Source organism: Microtus ochrogaster, assembly GCF_000317375.1.
Source record: "Microtus ochrogaster isolate Prairie Vole_2 chromosome 14 unlocalized genomic scaffold, MicOch1.0 chr14_random_3, whole genome shotgun sequence".
In the NCBI taxonomy this organism is placed as follows: domain Eukaryota; kingdom Metazoa; phylum Chordata; class Mammalia; order Rodentia; family Cricetidae; genus Microtus; species Microtus ochrogaster.
The window spans coordinates 5,439,333-5,455,420 of record NW_004949098.1 but is presented as its reverse complement, the minus strand read 5'-3'; the positions used below and the strand labels follow the sequence as shown (position 1 = coordinate 5,455,420).

General features: G+C 39.0%; 1 protein-coding gene and 1 pseudogene across 1 annotated transcript; one reads left to right on the top strand and one right to left on the bottom strand.

Annotated features, from left to right (window-relative positions):
* Positions 1-8,888: 8,888 nt before the first annotated feature.
* Positions 8,889-11,326, top strand: LOC101987537 (regenerating islet-derived protein 3-beta-like). The gene is made up of 5 exons (XM_005364713.3): positions 8,889-8,964; positions 9,490-9,608; positions 9,789-9,926; positions 10,886-11,012; positions 11,259-11,326. Exons 1-5 carry the CDS (start codon positions 8,889-8,891, stop codon positions 11,324-11,326), a joined length of 528 nt encoding a protein of 175 aa, XP_005364770.1.
* Positions 11,327-14,385: 3,059 nt separating this feature from the next.
* On the bottom strand, positions 14,386-14,880 carry LOC106144277 (annotated as a pseudogene).
* Between the last annotated feature and the right edge of the window lie 1,208 nt (positions 14,881-16,088).

Here is a 16,088-nt window from a genome sequence, read left to right as displayed (position 1 = left end):
CATTCCATCCTCACCCTTGTTTATACAGACAAAGCCTCTTCATGCAGGCTATGCTATCTGGATGGAAAGCTTCAGGGATCCACAGTCTCTATATTCCTATCACTGGGATCACTAGTGAACCTCCTCAGTTCAAACTTATGGGTTCTGGTGATTGAACTCTGGTCCTCATGCCTGCAAGGCAAGCACTTTACCGAGTGAGCTTTCACCATATCAGTAGTTTGAGTTCTTTTAATCTTAAACTGTTCTTTCCTCAGTGAAACAGTGTTTTTCAAATATTTGAGATGTGCTCCATTCTTTTCTCATTTGCTAGTATTAACTTTTTCCAAATATACTGAAGTTATCTTCCTAATTGTCTGAACCACCCTATGTGGAAGAATTTCTTAATTTATTTTTATTGTTTTTATTGGTGTGTGTGTGTGTGTGTGTGTGTGTGTGTGTGTGTGTGTGTGTATGTGTGTGCATGCATGTGTGTGTGTGATATGTATGGACGTGAAAAAAGGACATCAGATCTCTTGGAACTGTTGTAACAGTCAATTTTGAGCCACCCAACTTGAATGCTGGGACGTGAACTTGCTCCTTTGCAAGATTAGCTCACACTCTTAACTGCTGAGACATCTCTCTAGCCCTTCAAGTACTTTTTATTCTTTGAGAAATTAATCTATGGTTACAATGAATTATGATCATATCTTTCACCATTTCCCTCCAACTCCCTGTAATTGAACTCTGAAGTCAGTTACTGAACTGTAACTCTGAAGTCAGTCTTCCGACATTTTTAAATGTTAAATTTGTCTACTGAGCCTCCTACCTAAGAGGCTTTTCCTACCTAAGCTAATGATGGTACGAGGTTTTTACTTTATAAAGCTTCATGTATTTTATTTAAAAATGCATGTATCCTTTTAGAAAATGAATATGATGTCTCTAATTAGATTACTTGAAGAGATTCCATTAACTTTTAAGACTTGATTTTATTAGTTATGAACTTACTTTTATAACCACACTACAGATAAAGCTATGTAATGAGATGATCCAATTCTAAAGACATTCCTTGCCTAACAAAAAAGCAAAATAAAACAAAACAAAGAACTGCCCCTTTTAAGCACATCTGCATGGAACTGACTTTTTCCCAATGAAAATTATGTGGAAATAGTTCTAAGCCTAGACAATGACCACCTTGTAAGAGAGTCCAAGCAGCCTTAGGGCACTACATTATGCTGAAGTAGAGGTGTCCTTTATAAACAGTGGACTATTATGTTGATTTTATACAATGTTCTCTTTGATATTTCCTTAGCCTCTATCCATCTGTACTGTATCATTTCATTGTGGGTCCATTAAGATTGCCTGGTTGCCTGTGTTGCTACCACTTTGCCATTATTCATCAGAAACAACATATTCATTTCATAGAAATGTTCTTTCTTCAGATATTGTTACAAAAAAGTTCTATTTTCTGGATGCCAAACTACTCTGGATGATTGACAGTCAGATTACTAGGAGATGAAGAATGATGGAGGCCTTAGGAATGATTCTAGCTCAAGACAAACAGTGTCATCATCAGAGAATGTGGATAGTCTGAGACTCAACAACTCCTGGGATTTCTCAGTGGAAGCAGAGAGTGTAAATACTCTACTGATATTAGAAAAAGTAAAAGGGACCAAGAGGAAGGAGATTGAACACAGGCAATAGACAGAGGCAGTGGGTTTTGGATGTCTTCTTTCTGATCACATTCATTTTAGTGACTGATTGCCTCCTCACAGGCATGACACTGCATTCTATCCCCAACTTGTTCTCAATGATGCTTCTCCTTTTCTCAAGGGCAAGGTTAGGACTCTCTGCTAGCATCACTGGGAACATTGAGAATGTTCAGATCTAAGAAGCAGAGGAAGGTTCTTGAGATTCTCATGTGGCAATGATAAGGAATCTTCTACACAAGAAAACTGTCTGCAGTATCTCCCACATCCTGTCTTCTTCCAGATCACTAACAATGAGAATTAGCATAGTGGACCATAATCAGCAACTTCTAATTTATATCAGTGGGTGGATTAAAGTGACACAGTGTGAAAGAGGTGAAACAGTGAGTGCAGTGTGGTAACTTTTAGCCCTAGAATGAGGTAGAAGGGTAAAATAAAGACATTATAATAAAGTAAATACTTTTAATGAACAAAAATAGCTGAGAGAGAAATAGTGAGAGATTTTCAAGATTTTAGAAACAATCATAAAAGACAAACCTTATAAATATTTTCCAAATTTACATCTCCACCTCATGTCCCTTTCCACTAGACCATCCCTGTATTTATCTCCTCACATTCTAGGTGAAGACTCTCAGAAGTAGATGTCCTCTCCATGCCTTAACTGCCCCAATGGCCCCAAGGGGTATTATTCCTATGGCTATACCTTGTTTAGGACACCAATATCTCAATTTGATGCATATGTTGATGGTTGGGCATTGTGTCTATGGTGGTGGTAGGCAACTATGGAAAGTGCTTGTCAATCACAGGGCAAAGTGTTTTTTGTTTGTTTGTTTGTTTCTGTGCTTAATTGGGAATGAGCATGAATACCCCAATTTTTCTTCTAACCCCCTTACTTTACCTATGTTTTCCCTGCTTTTTACCAGGAGAGGTCACTTTTTCTCATCTTGTCTATGCTCAGTGAAGCTTTCCATGGTGAAGAATCATGTGACCAACCACCAACATATTTAAACCACATTGGAAATCAGTGTGATGGTTTCTCAGGAAATTCGGGATCAACCTACCCCAGGATCCAGCAAAACCACTCTTGGGAATATACCCAAGAGATGCCCTATCATACTACAAAAGCATTTGTTCAACTATGTTCATAACAGCATTATTTGTAATAGCCAAAACCTGGAAACAACCTAGATGCTCTTCAATGGAAGAATGGATGAAGAAAGTGTGGAATATATACATATTAGAGTACTACTCAGCGGTAAAAACAATGCCATCTTGAATTCTGCATGCAAATGGATGGAAATAGAAAACACTATCCTGAGTGAGGTAACCCAGATCCAAAAAGATGAACATGGGAAGTACTCACTCATACTTGGTTTCTATCCATAAATAAAGGACATTGAACCTATAATTTATGATCCTAGAGAAGCTAAATATGAAGGTGAACCCAAAGAAAAACATATCGTTATCCTCCTGGATATTGGAAGTAGACAAGATTGCCCAGCAAAAACTGGGAACTTGGGGGTGGGAGAGATGGGAGTAAGGGGAGATGGGGAGAGAAAAGTGAGAAGGCGAGGATGGTGGGAGCTTGGGGGAATGGGATGGTTGGGATAAAGGAAGGGTGGATATGGTAGCAGGGAAGTATATATCCTAATTAAGGGAGCCATCTTAGGGTTGGCAAGAGACTTGTCTCTAGAGGGGCTCCCAGTTGTCCAGAGAGATGTCCCCAGTTAGGTCATTGGGCAGCTGAGGAGAAGAGAACCTGAAATGGCCCTATCTTATAGCCATACTGATGAATACCTTGCATATCACCATAGAACCTTCATCTGGCAATGGATAGAGATAAGACAGAGACCAAAATAGGAGCACTGGACTGAGCTCTTAAGATCCAAATGAGGAGCAGAAGGAGGGAGAACATGAGCAAGGAAGTCAGGACTCCGATTGATGCACCCACCCATTGAGACAGTGGGGCTGATCTATTGAGAGCTCACCAAGGCCAGCTAGACTGGGAATGAAAAAGCATGGGATAAAACCAGACTCTCTGAACATGGCGGACAATGAGGGCTGATGAGAAGCCAAGGACAATGGCACTGGGTTTTGATCCTACTTAATGTACTGGCCTTGTGGGAGCCTAGTCTGTTTGGATGCTCACCTTCCTAGAAGTGGATGGAGGGGGGAGGACCTTGGACTTCCCACAGGGCAGGGAACCCTGACTGCTTTTCGGACTGAAGGGGGGGGGGAGGAGTGGGGGAGGAGGTAAGGAGTGAGGGGAGGGGAAGGGAAATGGGAAGGGGGAGGACTTGGAAATTTTTTCAATAATAAAAAAATAAAATAAATAAATCTCTACTTTAAATTTTAGTGGCTGCATTTGGGGTTCCCAGTGAACTCCATATGAAGATAAGATCTATAATTTCTCTTTAGGCATTAGATATTATTTTTCCAGGTGCAAAGAAATGCATCTATAGAGAGAATATATTTTATTTAAACTGAGATATAAATTTTAATGGCTTCTAAAGTATTTATAGCAACTTTGCTTGGATCTGCCAAATAAAACAAGGAATTCAGAGAAAATAGTTTATAAACTGTCTGTTAGTACTATATGAATGAGCAAACTAAACTCTGTGAAGGTGAAATGAGAACCCAGTTTTCCTGCTAAAGGCATCATGAACATAGAGCTTAATGGCCATTCTCTTCTAATGACTCCCTCCTTCACTGGGCCAAGAACCAATGGAGGTGGATGAGAAGGGACTAACATCGATATACTGAGTTACATCAATGAGGAGAGGATTCTTTCCATTGTCTCAGAAGACGATTGTTATGGGAGTCTGTCAAAAAGCCCAGATGAGAAACAGAAACTATCTGTGAGTTGAGTTTTCCATTTCCCCCACCCCATTTCTAGGTCTTGACATTGGGAATTTTCCTAAACCTGTGAAATGCCTTGCTGATTGTCTTATCTCATCTTATCATCTCCTTTCTTTCTCATGTCCCCATCTCCTTTTTTCTATCTTCAGGCCTTTGCCAGGAACTTGACCATAGTGAGAGATGCAGCTTTACAGGATTCACAAAGTCAACCTCCCCATACACTTTATGTGTTCTCTCTCTAGGAATTTTGAGGTGGGGAGATGAGGACAGGTGTGAGGTATCTGCACATATGAGGTTAGGAAGATGAAGAGCCAACAACTAAAATTTTTCAGTAATCTTGTCATAAAGAAAGGAACTAGAATGAAGACTCACAAATTTGATTCACATTCTGCCTTCTCCCACCCTCCTTCTCTCCATTCTTCTGTTTCCTCTGTGTGTGTGGTGAATTGAGTTCTCAGAGAACAATAATAAACCTTTTAATTCATACTCTGTGCTTTTGTGTTGTATTTTTTACAATAAGGCTTTCTAGAGGACACTAACTGTGAACTCAAGAGTACTCTTACATTCCATCCAGGTATAAGAGGAAATGCCTAATGATACAGGCTTAACTTTTTACTGTGTAGAGTGTGGAGCTGGCTCATGCAAGGCTATGTCATGAGGAGGCAAAAACATTATCCATTCCATGAAAAGTCATTTTCTTCTTTCACTCCCAATCTACCTTGGAAGGAGACATTTGTAAAATGTGACTCGGACATATAGTTAGTGTTGATATAAGAAGCCTTGAAATTATTACATCCTTACTCTAAGGGAAATATCTGAAAATTCTTTAAATGAATAGATTTTCTTTAGGTTAATTAGAGAATGGAATTGACCAAATGTTGTTTGGTATTTGCAGAAACACAGGAAACTTTTAGTTTCTGCTTATTTTGTGCAACCTTTACTGTTACAATCTGTTAGGAACATTTAATGACAATTTTAGAAATTCCTGAATTTATAATGTAAATCATCAAGGGTAGGAAATGCTTGTAATCTGTACTTCCTGGTGGGCCCATAATACTCTCGTGGAACTTTATACTTCCTAACAAGGACCCAGCAGGTTCTGATGATGAAGAGCCAAGAACAATCCCTCCTTCCTCTGGTAGTGGGGAAAAAAAGTAACTGTTGAATCATTTGATAAAGGATGTAATAGAAAAAATATATTATGTCCAATAAAAATTGTATGATATATAGACAGAGAGGCAAGTTCTCGGAAAGGATCAAACAGCATTTCTATAAATAAAGCATAGGAAGAAAAATAAAAAAACCAACTTTTTTACCAGCCAAATAAATATATTCTATAAAGAGCTAGTAGTGGTGCACGCCTTTAATCCCAGCACTAGGGAGGCAGAGGCAGGTGGATCTCTGTGAGTTCGAGACCAGCCTGGTCTACAGAGCTAGTTCCAGGACAGGCTCCAAAGCCACAGAGAAACCCTGTCTCGAAAAACCAAAAAAAAAAAAAAGAGCTAGTAGCCTTATGGATTTAGTAACATTATCTGAGTTGAAAACATAATAATATGATAAAAAAAAACAAGGATCATCACATGCAAAGACTACGGGATGAAAATAAAACTTATAGGCAATAAGAATATTAAGAAGAGAGGAGAAAGACAAAGGGATAGAAGAAATATTGGAGGAAATACAATTCCACACTACCCTAAATCAATGATGAAGACCACTTGCTATATCCAATAATACCAGAGAAAAACAAGTAAGACTGATAACACAAGCTTAATTTGGATGTATAATATTCAGTATGCAGATTATCAAGAGTAGATAGAAAAATCCTGAAAGAAGCCAGTCATTTTGGGAGTAGATTGCATATAAAAGAAGTAAAATAATCAAATAAGACTTTGAGAAGCACAATTAAGTAGAATAAGCTAGTAAATTTGCTGGTAGAAGAGACAAATACAAACAAAATAGTATTTTTATTGGCTGAAATACTATTTTCAAAGGAGAAATAAAGACTTCTTGTGACAAAGCTTATCAGAATTGATTTCCATAAAATGTGTCCTACCAGAAATGTTAAAGTTGTCCAGGGTGAAGAGGTGTGGCAAAAGTCCAGGTACACAGCTATTTCAAGAAATGTTTTAATTATATGGAGAAGATACAATTATTTTCCTACTTTCAACAGTATAGACATTTTTAAAGGAATGATGTGACAGGCTTTTGGATGATTGTAGCAAAAGAATGAGTGAAAGACATCATGGCAATGTGTTAAGGGATTAAAGAGAAGAGTGTGTACAACCTATCTCATAATTAATGCTTCCTCTTGGCTTGTTTAAACTAGGAGCCAACATTGATCTAGAGACACTCTTCATGCATTAGGTCTTCTGTATTTTTCTTGTATCCAATTGCTGGAGAAACGGTAGAGGGGGTATCTCCATGTTATAACATAAAATCTATTTCTCATTTTTCTTTTCCTCTAAAATAGCTGCCACATACTCATCAAAAATTTGCAAACTGTTCTGACCAGAGAGCTTTCTTGCATTCTTAAACATTATCAAACAACCCAAATTCCTTTTTTCCTTATGAATTGTTAATATTTATGTGGGGCATTTTTCAAATATTTGTTTACTAATTTGTAATGGTCACTTTAGATATGTTAATAAGTTGTGCATACATGGCTGACAACTGAAATTTGTCAACTTGCTTTTCATGTAAGAAGCAATGTACCATACCAAAAATAAACCTGTGAGTGGCATAGTTATAGCTGTGTTACAACTGTTTTTTTTTCTAGAAAGCAATCACTGTACTTCAATATGAAGATTTTCTATTTAGTCATAAAGAATATTAAAACATTTAAACACAAGTGTTAAAATTTATTTCAGTTAACTATTTCTCTGTTTAATCAAGTTAAAGAGTATGTGAAAGTGATGAAATTTTTATTGTGTATATGTGCTACTATGGATGGAAAACAAGGCATTGCACTTGGGAGGCAAATATTCTACCATCAGCTTACATCCAATGACCTATCCTTATTTTCTGCTTTGAGATAGGCTCTTGAATAAGATTCCTTGAACTTATGTTTTAACCTTAGAATTTCAATTCTTCTGACTTAGCCCACTGAGTATCTTGGATTGCTGGACCTGATTGCCAATTACCATTTCCTACTTAAAAGTATATAAGTGGGAAGAATGAAGGCTAATAACTCTGCATTAATCAAAGCTAACACACTAGATCATTTTTTTGGTATCCGTGAAAACCACCCTTATATGAATATGAAATGAAGAGTAGACTCATACAATTACTGTAAAAGGGTCTACATGATCCCAGTGAATCTGAGATCCCACTCTGTGGATGGTCCCCGAGGTAGGTAACAAATTGCCTATGAACTAACCTCAGAGAAGTATATATATTTGTTCAGCTGATTTTTCTTAAGTTTCTAACAAGAATGCTGACTTATTGAAAGCTGATTTTACACACTGATATGAAACTTTATCAGCATATTTAAGTCTGTATTTCATGAATTTATCATTTTCAATCAATTAATTTTCACTTAAATTGTCTAATTCACTGAATTCTAGCTAATTCGTTTTAAGTATTTCAGACAGGTGTAAAGAAATGCATGCACAAGTGAGATTTTCCATATTGATTTTATTACACTCTTACATTTATTTTCCTTAACTAGCACTTTATTTTCCTTAACTGCCCATGTAATAATATCTGAAATTCATGTCACAGCATAATTTATGTTCCAATGCTGCTGTAGTTCATTTCTGTTTCCTGGAACAGAGTATCTAGTAAAGGGTGTGGAAGGTTAAACTTCACTCACGCCTAGGGTAAAGCAGTGCTGCTAACAGGAAGGAGGTAATTGTGAAAATTCTCCATCTTTGCCAGGAAGATCCTCCTGCTCTTTCTGGGAACCCCCTTAGTTCATGCCAAGCACTACCCACCATCCTCACCTGCATAAGCATTCCAGTTATTCACTTTGGTGCTCCTCCCTCAAATCCTGTTATAAAAGCACAGCCATCTCTGCCCTGACAAACCATCCCAGATCTCTCTGCAAGATAGGTAAGTAGAAGCTGGAAGACGATGAGAACCTCGCAGGGGTCACCTCTCACTAGAAGAAGGTGTTCCATGATTTATGCTCTCACATCACACAGAGTTTTATAACTCAGGAAAGGCTACCTATGAAACTCTCAGAGCAAGAACAAAATATGGATTTCTGGACTACAGGAGGAGATAGGACAAAATTAGTGTATCACTGCAGAACTAGCAAAAGAAGGAGATTGCTGGTCTTTACTGTCTGCCTTCTCTATCCACACCACCTGGAGTGACTCTGATTGTTCATCCCTCACAGGCAAGATGCTGTCTCGCATAGCACTCACCAGCATGTCTTGGATGTTGCTCTCCTGCCTGATGCTCTTTTCTCAGGTTCAAGGTAAGACTTCTTTGTCTCTAGCACTGACTTCCTGGGAGTGTTTAGAGTCAGTGAGTAGAGGAAAGTGTCATAAGGAATAATGAGGGATATTCATATTGGAAAACTGTTGTAACAGTTCCATCATCTTGCATCTCCCAGGGCATTGGTTGTGGAAGGTATCATGGTGGTCTATCAGCAGTGGAATAATAGGATTTATCATTTTGTCATGATGCTATAATTTATATTGGTAGCATGAAAGGGTAGAAATGATAATAAACCATGAGCTCCATGGGAAAAGAAGAGTAGGCAATGGAAGTTAAGCCTAGATTTGGTGGAGTCATGAACTAATTTTTAATAAGAAAGAGGAAAACGAGGTTGCATCATTTACTAGGTCTGCGCATTATAAAAAGTCTCAAAGACTACACAAAGACTTGATTTGACTTCCTTCCAAGAAATAGTTTACAAAAGCAGCCCTATTTTGACCAACCCAACTATGTTCCACTTTTCTTTTCACCCAATGGCTATATTCATCTTACTCCACCCCAGGTGAAGATTCCCCGAAGGAAGCGCCATCACCACGCATTAGTTGTCCCCAAGGCTCCAGGGCTTATGGCTCCTACTGCTATGCCTTGTTTCGGATACCACAGACCTGGTTTGATGCAGAAGTGAGTACTGGGATGTGGAAAGTACATATGGGTCATGGGGGATGTTGTGTTCTATTTTCTCTAGTCCTTTGTGTCCGAGATGAATAGTTGACTTTCAATATAGCCTGTCCCCCCACTTACCTCCGCCTTGTCATTATCCAGTGAAGCCTAAACCTCCTTTTGATTCTGTTCCTCACACAGCTGGCCTGCCAAAAGAGGCCCTTAGGGCACCTCGTGTCTGTTCTCACTGGAGCTGAGGCTTCCTTCGTGTCCTCTTTGGTGAAGAGCACAGGGAACAGTTACTCATACGTCTGGATTGGGCTCCATGATCCCACTCTGGTACGATTTCCTCTTCTCTGTTTACTCTCACATGTCATTATCACATAGGCACACTTGCTGAGACTCCCCAGAAGGAGTCCGAAAAGACACAGAGGTCAGACACGGGATAACACTGAAACAAAGGAAACCATCAGGGTCTCTTGTAGAGCTGAGTTCTACTAGGATTCCTAGACTTCAGATGAAGTTCATGTGACTCTGACTGACTTGGGAGAGGAAGGCAGGACCGTGAGGGGTGCACCCACCCACTGAGACAGTGGGGCTGATCTAATGGGAGCTCACCAAGGCCAGCTGGACTGGGACTGATTGAGCATGTGATCAAACCGGACTCTCTGAACGTGGCAGTCAATGATGGCTGACTGAGAAGCCAAGGACAATGGCACTGGGTTTTGATTCTACTGCATGTACTGGTTTTGTGGGAGCCTAGTCTGTTTGGATGCTCACCTTCCTAGACCGGGATGGAAGGGGGAGGACCTTGGACTTCCCACAGGGCAGGGAACCCTGAGTGCTCTTTGGACTGGAGAGGGAGGAGGAGGGGGATTAGGGGAAGGGGAGAGACATAGGAGGAGGGGAGGAAGTGGAAATTTTTAATAATAATAATAGGCCTTGGAAGAATTCACAGTCAGTTTCAGGGAGGCTGCATACAGTATTATCAAGAAATATAGAAAAAAGTGGCATACTATATTTTCTCTAGGTAGAATAAACATCCTACTTCCATTTTGGAGGAAGTTGCTGATTTACTACCATTTATATTTCAAATAAATTTCATTGTGTCCTAATTTTATCAGTAGTTTCTGGATATATAAGTAGAAATGAAGGCAGCAATAATTCTAATGCTATGTTCTTGAAAAATATGATCAACTGAGTTGTGGAGGTTGGAAGGGAATCCAGAGTTTCACTGAAGTTTTTATATATGTAGAGCTTTCAGCACCCTAACTTATATCTGGTTCCCTTCTCATCAGGGTGAACAACCCAATGGAGGTGGATGGGAGTGGAGTAACACTGATGTGATGAATTACCTTAACTGGGAGAGGAATCCATCCACTGCCTTAGACCGTGGTTTTTGTGGCACTTTGTCAAGAGCTTCAGGTAAGAACCACCTCACCTGGAGGTATACCCATCTTCTCACATTTCTGGGTGCCTCTGAGCTAGGAAATGGAATGTGGTTTTGTTCTCATCTTCTTTATTGGCTGCTTGGTTATCTCCTTCATTTGGATTGTACCACTGGAGAGCATGAGGGAGTGACTTTTAAATTGAAGCCACAGATTGAGGCATTTCTTCATTATCTTCTCAAGATCCATATCCTCAATTATTTAACCTCTTTTCTCTTTCCAGGATTTCTGAAATGGAGAGATAATACCTGTGAGATGAAGCTCCCCTATGTCTGCAAATTCAGTGGATAAGCTTATCCAAAAGTAAACAGCTTGCATTTGTCTTGAAGCTCACCACGGACAAGGGTACAAATGTAAAGAGCATCTCTTAATCCACAGTTCACATCAAATCCCACATCTGCTCTTTTTAGATGCTGTCTTAGTCTTGTCTATATAGGTTGGGGTGGTCTCAAGTCTCAGAGAACAATAATAAAACTTTAGTCAAACTTTGAGTTTATGTGTTTCATTAAAATATTATTTATCATCACTGTTATGTATGTGTGTGAATATGGATGTGTAAAGACCACAACTTGACGGTGGAGATCAGAGGGTAACTTTTGGGAATCAGTTCTTGCCTTCTATCTTTTGAGACAAGGTTTCTCTTGTTTGTTTTTTACCACATAGTAAACTCACAAGGGTCAGGGTAATTGTCTTAACTCCTTTGCTTCATAGGAGTACTGAGTTTATTGATGTGAGCCACTTTGTCCAGCTACTTTTAGTGATTCCCCTGGGAATAAGGGCAAACAAACTCAGGCCATCAGATTGGAGAAAGAAAACTTTAACCTACCAAGCCATCTTGCTGGCTGTGTGCAACACACTTGATTTTTTTTCTATACAATATATTCTGATCACTCACCTCCTCTCTCAGCTCCTCCCAGATCATCCCCACCTTCCTACTCACCTTTTTTATCTATCACTTTAAAAACAATAAACAAATAATTCAAAAACAAGAAACAGACCCAAACTCTGCAAAGACATGAAAATGGAGACTGAAAATATTTAAGCAAATTACAAATAAAGTTTCTGCGGATGGCAGAGGAGATAACTGATGATTGCATCTCAGTTCTGTCTGTCCAGACAGTGCCTAATGGTGCTTGCTTACCACTGCACTGTAACTAAAAATGTAGATCCTGCTCATTGATGGTTGTACTGTGACTATTGGAAGGCATTACCTTCCCTCATAGTCAGTACCCCAGATGAGGAGTGATAACTGATGTTTTCAACAGTTTAATAACCATCTTTGAATTCTAACACTAAATAATGCAATCTATATGAATGGTAATCTTTGCTGAATATGGTAAAAAAAGTGAAGTTAACATAATAGTGCAGTCATAAAGACTAGAACCTTCTTACCCTCTTTCCAAAAGGCAAAAGAGAAAATCTGAGAGTACTTTAACCAATTCTTTTTGGGCTAATGAAAGAATGGAAACAGCATGGAAAATCTGTTTCCTTGTATGTTCAGAACCAAGGGCATAGCTTTCTCCCTCAAAAAAAGAAAATGTTGAGAGAACGGCTCTAGGCTAAATGTGGATCCTTGGTGAGAGGAAGATACTCCTGTAGTCTCCATTTCTAGGGAGTCTCAAATATTGCCATGGGAATGTCTTTCTCACAGCATTCTTCAGGTTTTTATGATAAAAGCCAAGTATAACTTCTTCAAGATCTGTCAGATAGAGGGGGAAGTAATCCTTTCAATTCAGCCTTAAAAACGCTTAGCTCCTCCCACAGCTTCAGCAAAATATTTATCCCGCTTCTTCCTCCTTTGTATTTCCTGTTTCTTCTATAATGGAGAAAGCCAAAACATGCCTTTGTCAGTCTTGACCTGGGACGTAGACCACACAAACACTAGTATTTATATTTTATTTATTGGTTTTTGTCTGTTAGTGTTCATGTACACATGCATCAGTGGTCATGCTGGTGCTTTTAGGGTGTCTAGGAAGTGTTCGTCCTCAGGTTCTCTCTACCTGTTTCATAATATGGGGTGTCTCAGCAGCCTGGAACTCTTCAATTCAGTCCTGATAGTTGAGATCCATCATTCTTTGTTTCCCCAGTTCTGAGATTACAGATATATGCTACCTCATCCACCTTTAAAAAATATGTCTTTACAAGATGGATCCAGGGCATAACAATAGTGAGTAACTGGAAGAGCTATAAAGTACCTACTGTATTAAAAGAACTTCTGGAGAATTCTAACACGTATATTGTTTTGTGGGACAACTGCTTTAATATACAATAAAGATGAGACACATTCAGACAACTCTCAGTCAAAGGTCACTAGCACTGGTCACCTGGAAGCCACTACCTAAGAACAGTGTGAAAGCAGAGAGCACTCGAAGTTGGCTGTTTATGACACATGGCTCAAGAAGTACAGGGAAAAATGACTAGAATGGTTTCTGACTCACTCAACTCAAGCACTTTGACATGAAGGAAATTTTTATTTTTATTGATATTTTTATAATTTGTTGATGATCCCATCTGTATAGACCTTTCCTGGGCTATTTGTGGACCTTAATGTTGAAGAAAACAAACCAACATTTTACTGTTTTTTCTCTTGTGGGCTCTATTTAATATCCCATTTTTATTTGTTTTTTTTTTCTTTTCTCTTACTTGCTTTTCTCTTTCCTTATAATTTCAATTATTTTCTTTTTCTTTCTTCTCCTCTTAACTTTCATTCTGATACTCATTTAAAATTTTGTCATTGTGTTGAAAATAGAGTAAAAGGGCCCAAGACTCTTTCCCTGTACATTTATGGCAAGTTTTTTTTTCTATAAAAGTTTGTTCAAGGTATATTGCATTTTGCTAAAAGTTATGCCTCAAAGAAAATATTTGAGGAAGAATGTTTAAATAACATAAAATTCCGTGTGTCCCAACATGAAGGGTATGTTTGGACAGTCAGTGTTAAATGAGGGCAATGCCTTCATGCATTCACAACATCAACTTCCATAAGCACTGTCCACACTTGAACCACAGTGTACCAGTAGGCACATCATTAGACACTATTTCCTAGCAACAGTGGTTTGAACTGGGATGTACTGATTTCCAGAAGTTCCTTCTATAACTACTCTGCATGACTTCCTGAAAAAATGGAGCACAATAACACAATAGCACAGTGTTGACTACATTTTATTGTTGTTCTCTGAGTCTTCAGGTTATAATCCCCAGAGAAGATTTTGATGGAAGAACAGCAGGGATGAGATGAGGGATTTGGTGTGGGTGTGTAGGTAAAACTTGCTCTTTCTGAGTGAACCATCATACTTGCTTACTTGTCCATGTGAGCTTCAGAGTATTTTCAAGTTGTTAAAATTAGAACTGCCTTAACCCTTGAATTTGCTGACATCGGTAAATAACATTTCACAATTATAATCTCTTCACTTTTGATAACTTGTGGAGAGACAAAAGGTAAAGGGAATGGGGCAGTTTAATCTGTGAACTCAAAGAAGAACAACTCAATCTCTGCTCTGGACTTAGACATCTCTCCTCATGCTGATCATGGTTGCATCTCCAAGGGAAGGATACACAGGGAACCATGATAGAAGATGGAAGATCTCAAGTCAACACTGTATTTCCCAGCTCTAAGTCATGCCCAGGAGGTCAAACTCGATGTGGGAAGATGAGTTTAGTCAGAGGTGACTCTTCCCTGTCTTTCCTGTGACTGGAGAAAATGGCACACAATAACCACAGTCTGTAACAACAGAGGGGTTCTTCTTCCCATGATAATAGGTCAACACATCAGAGCTGCTCCACTTCCATTCACTTCCATTGGGTAGCGTACCCTCTAGAGCAGAAAGCAGTGGGTGATAAAGATTCATTAGTACTCTGTTTCCATGGTACTTTCACTGAAACACTTGATTGCCTGCTTAGCCTTCCCAAACTTGGTATGATCATACCCAGCTGAAAAGAGTCTTCTGGTGGAATATTCTGTGATTCCTCAGTCCTATTTTCAAACCCCAGAAACTATGGAATAAAATTGGGATTACAGAAATTTATCTGCCCTTGATAAGTATACTGGTGGTACATTTGAGATTTCTTCAGAAACAAATGAGCAAAGTTCAATTTTATAAAGAGAAAATATGTAACGCTTTTTTTCCCAGCATTTCCCAACAATCATATATTCAGACTCCCTGAGACTGATGAAAACATCTTCCAAGGTTTCACATGAGAAGTTAGAATAAGTCAGTAGCAGACATACAAACTTCATGTGAAACCTGAGACTTCTACAAAGCTCAGTTCTTCAACTGATATATCTCTTGTTTAATGCAACCCAGTGTTGGAGACCTATGATTCATTTCTTTTTTCTGGGAAGTCACACAAAGTCTTCCACCGAGATAAAAGTCGCTAGGTAGAAAAAGCAAGGCAAAGATAGGATCACACTTGTATGGGATCATGGAGTCCAGTCCAGATCTGTTGGTAGGTGGTCAAAATATTCTTCACCATGGAAGACATGAAGGCAGTTTCACCTGTACTGAGAAAGAATGTCATGTGTCCTGAGAAATGCATCTTGCAGACTAGCTGTTTGAAGTACAGAATGGAAAAGATATTAAAAGCCCATTGGGAAATGGTAGAAAAGAGCTGGGGGATTGGGTTCACCTCACTCAACTAAACTGTGGAGGTTGAAATCCAACACTCCTCTTGACCCAGAAATACTTTCCTCTATTGATCCCAGCCCTGTTTGGCATCACTCAATTCTGCATTATTCTAGGTCTGTACTATGAAAATTAGTGAATATCAATAGGAGCCATAGGCCTAAGAGCCTTGGTGGACTGCCAATACATGGACCAGGAGGTGTCTTTGGGGATTCTTCACTTGGTCTAGAGGGAGATTTAGACAGTGATGGAGTGAGTAAAATACTGCTGCTTAGAGAAAGGAGGTCGGCATAGAAATTGTTTTCAAAACCTGATGAAAGTTTCACTGTAATCCTGACTTTCCTCTCTTACCATTTCCCTAGTTCTCAGGCTATAAATTCTCTCTCTCTCTCTCTCTCTCTCTCTCTCTCTCTCTCTCTCTCTCTCTCTCTCTC

Excerpts from the sequence above, each read along its gene's own strand:
- LOC101987537 (XM_005364713.3), top strand. The coding sequence starts at position 8,889 with ATGCTGTCTCGCATAGCACTCACCAGCATGTCTTGGATGTTGCTCTCC. Across the intron at positions 9,609-9,788 it reads AGACCTGGTTTGATGCAGAA|CTGGCCTGCCAAAAGAGGCC; the intron begins GTGAGTACTGGG and ends TTCCTCACACAG. Across the intron at positions 9,927-10,885 it reads GGCTCCATGATCCCACTCTG|GGTGAACAACCCAATGGAGG; the intron begins GTACGATTTCCT and ends CCTTCTCATCAG.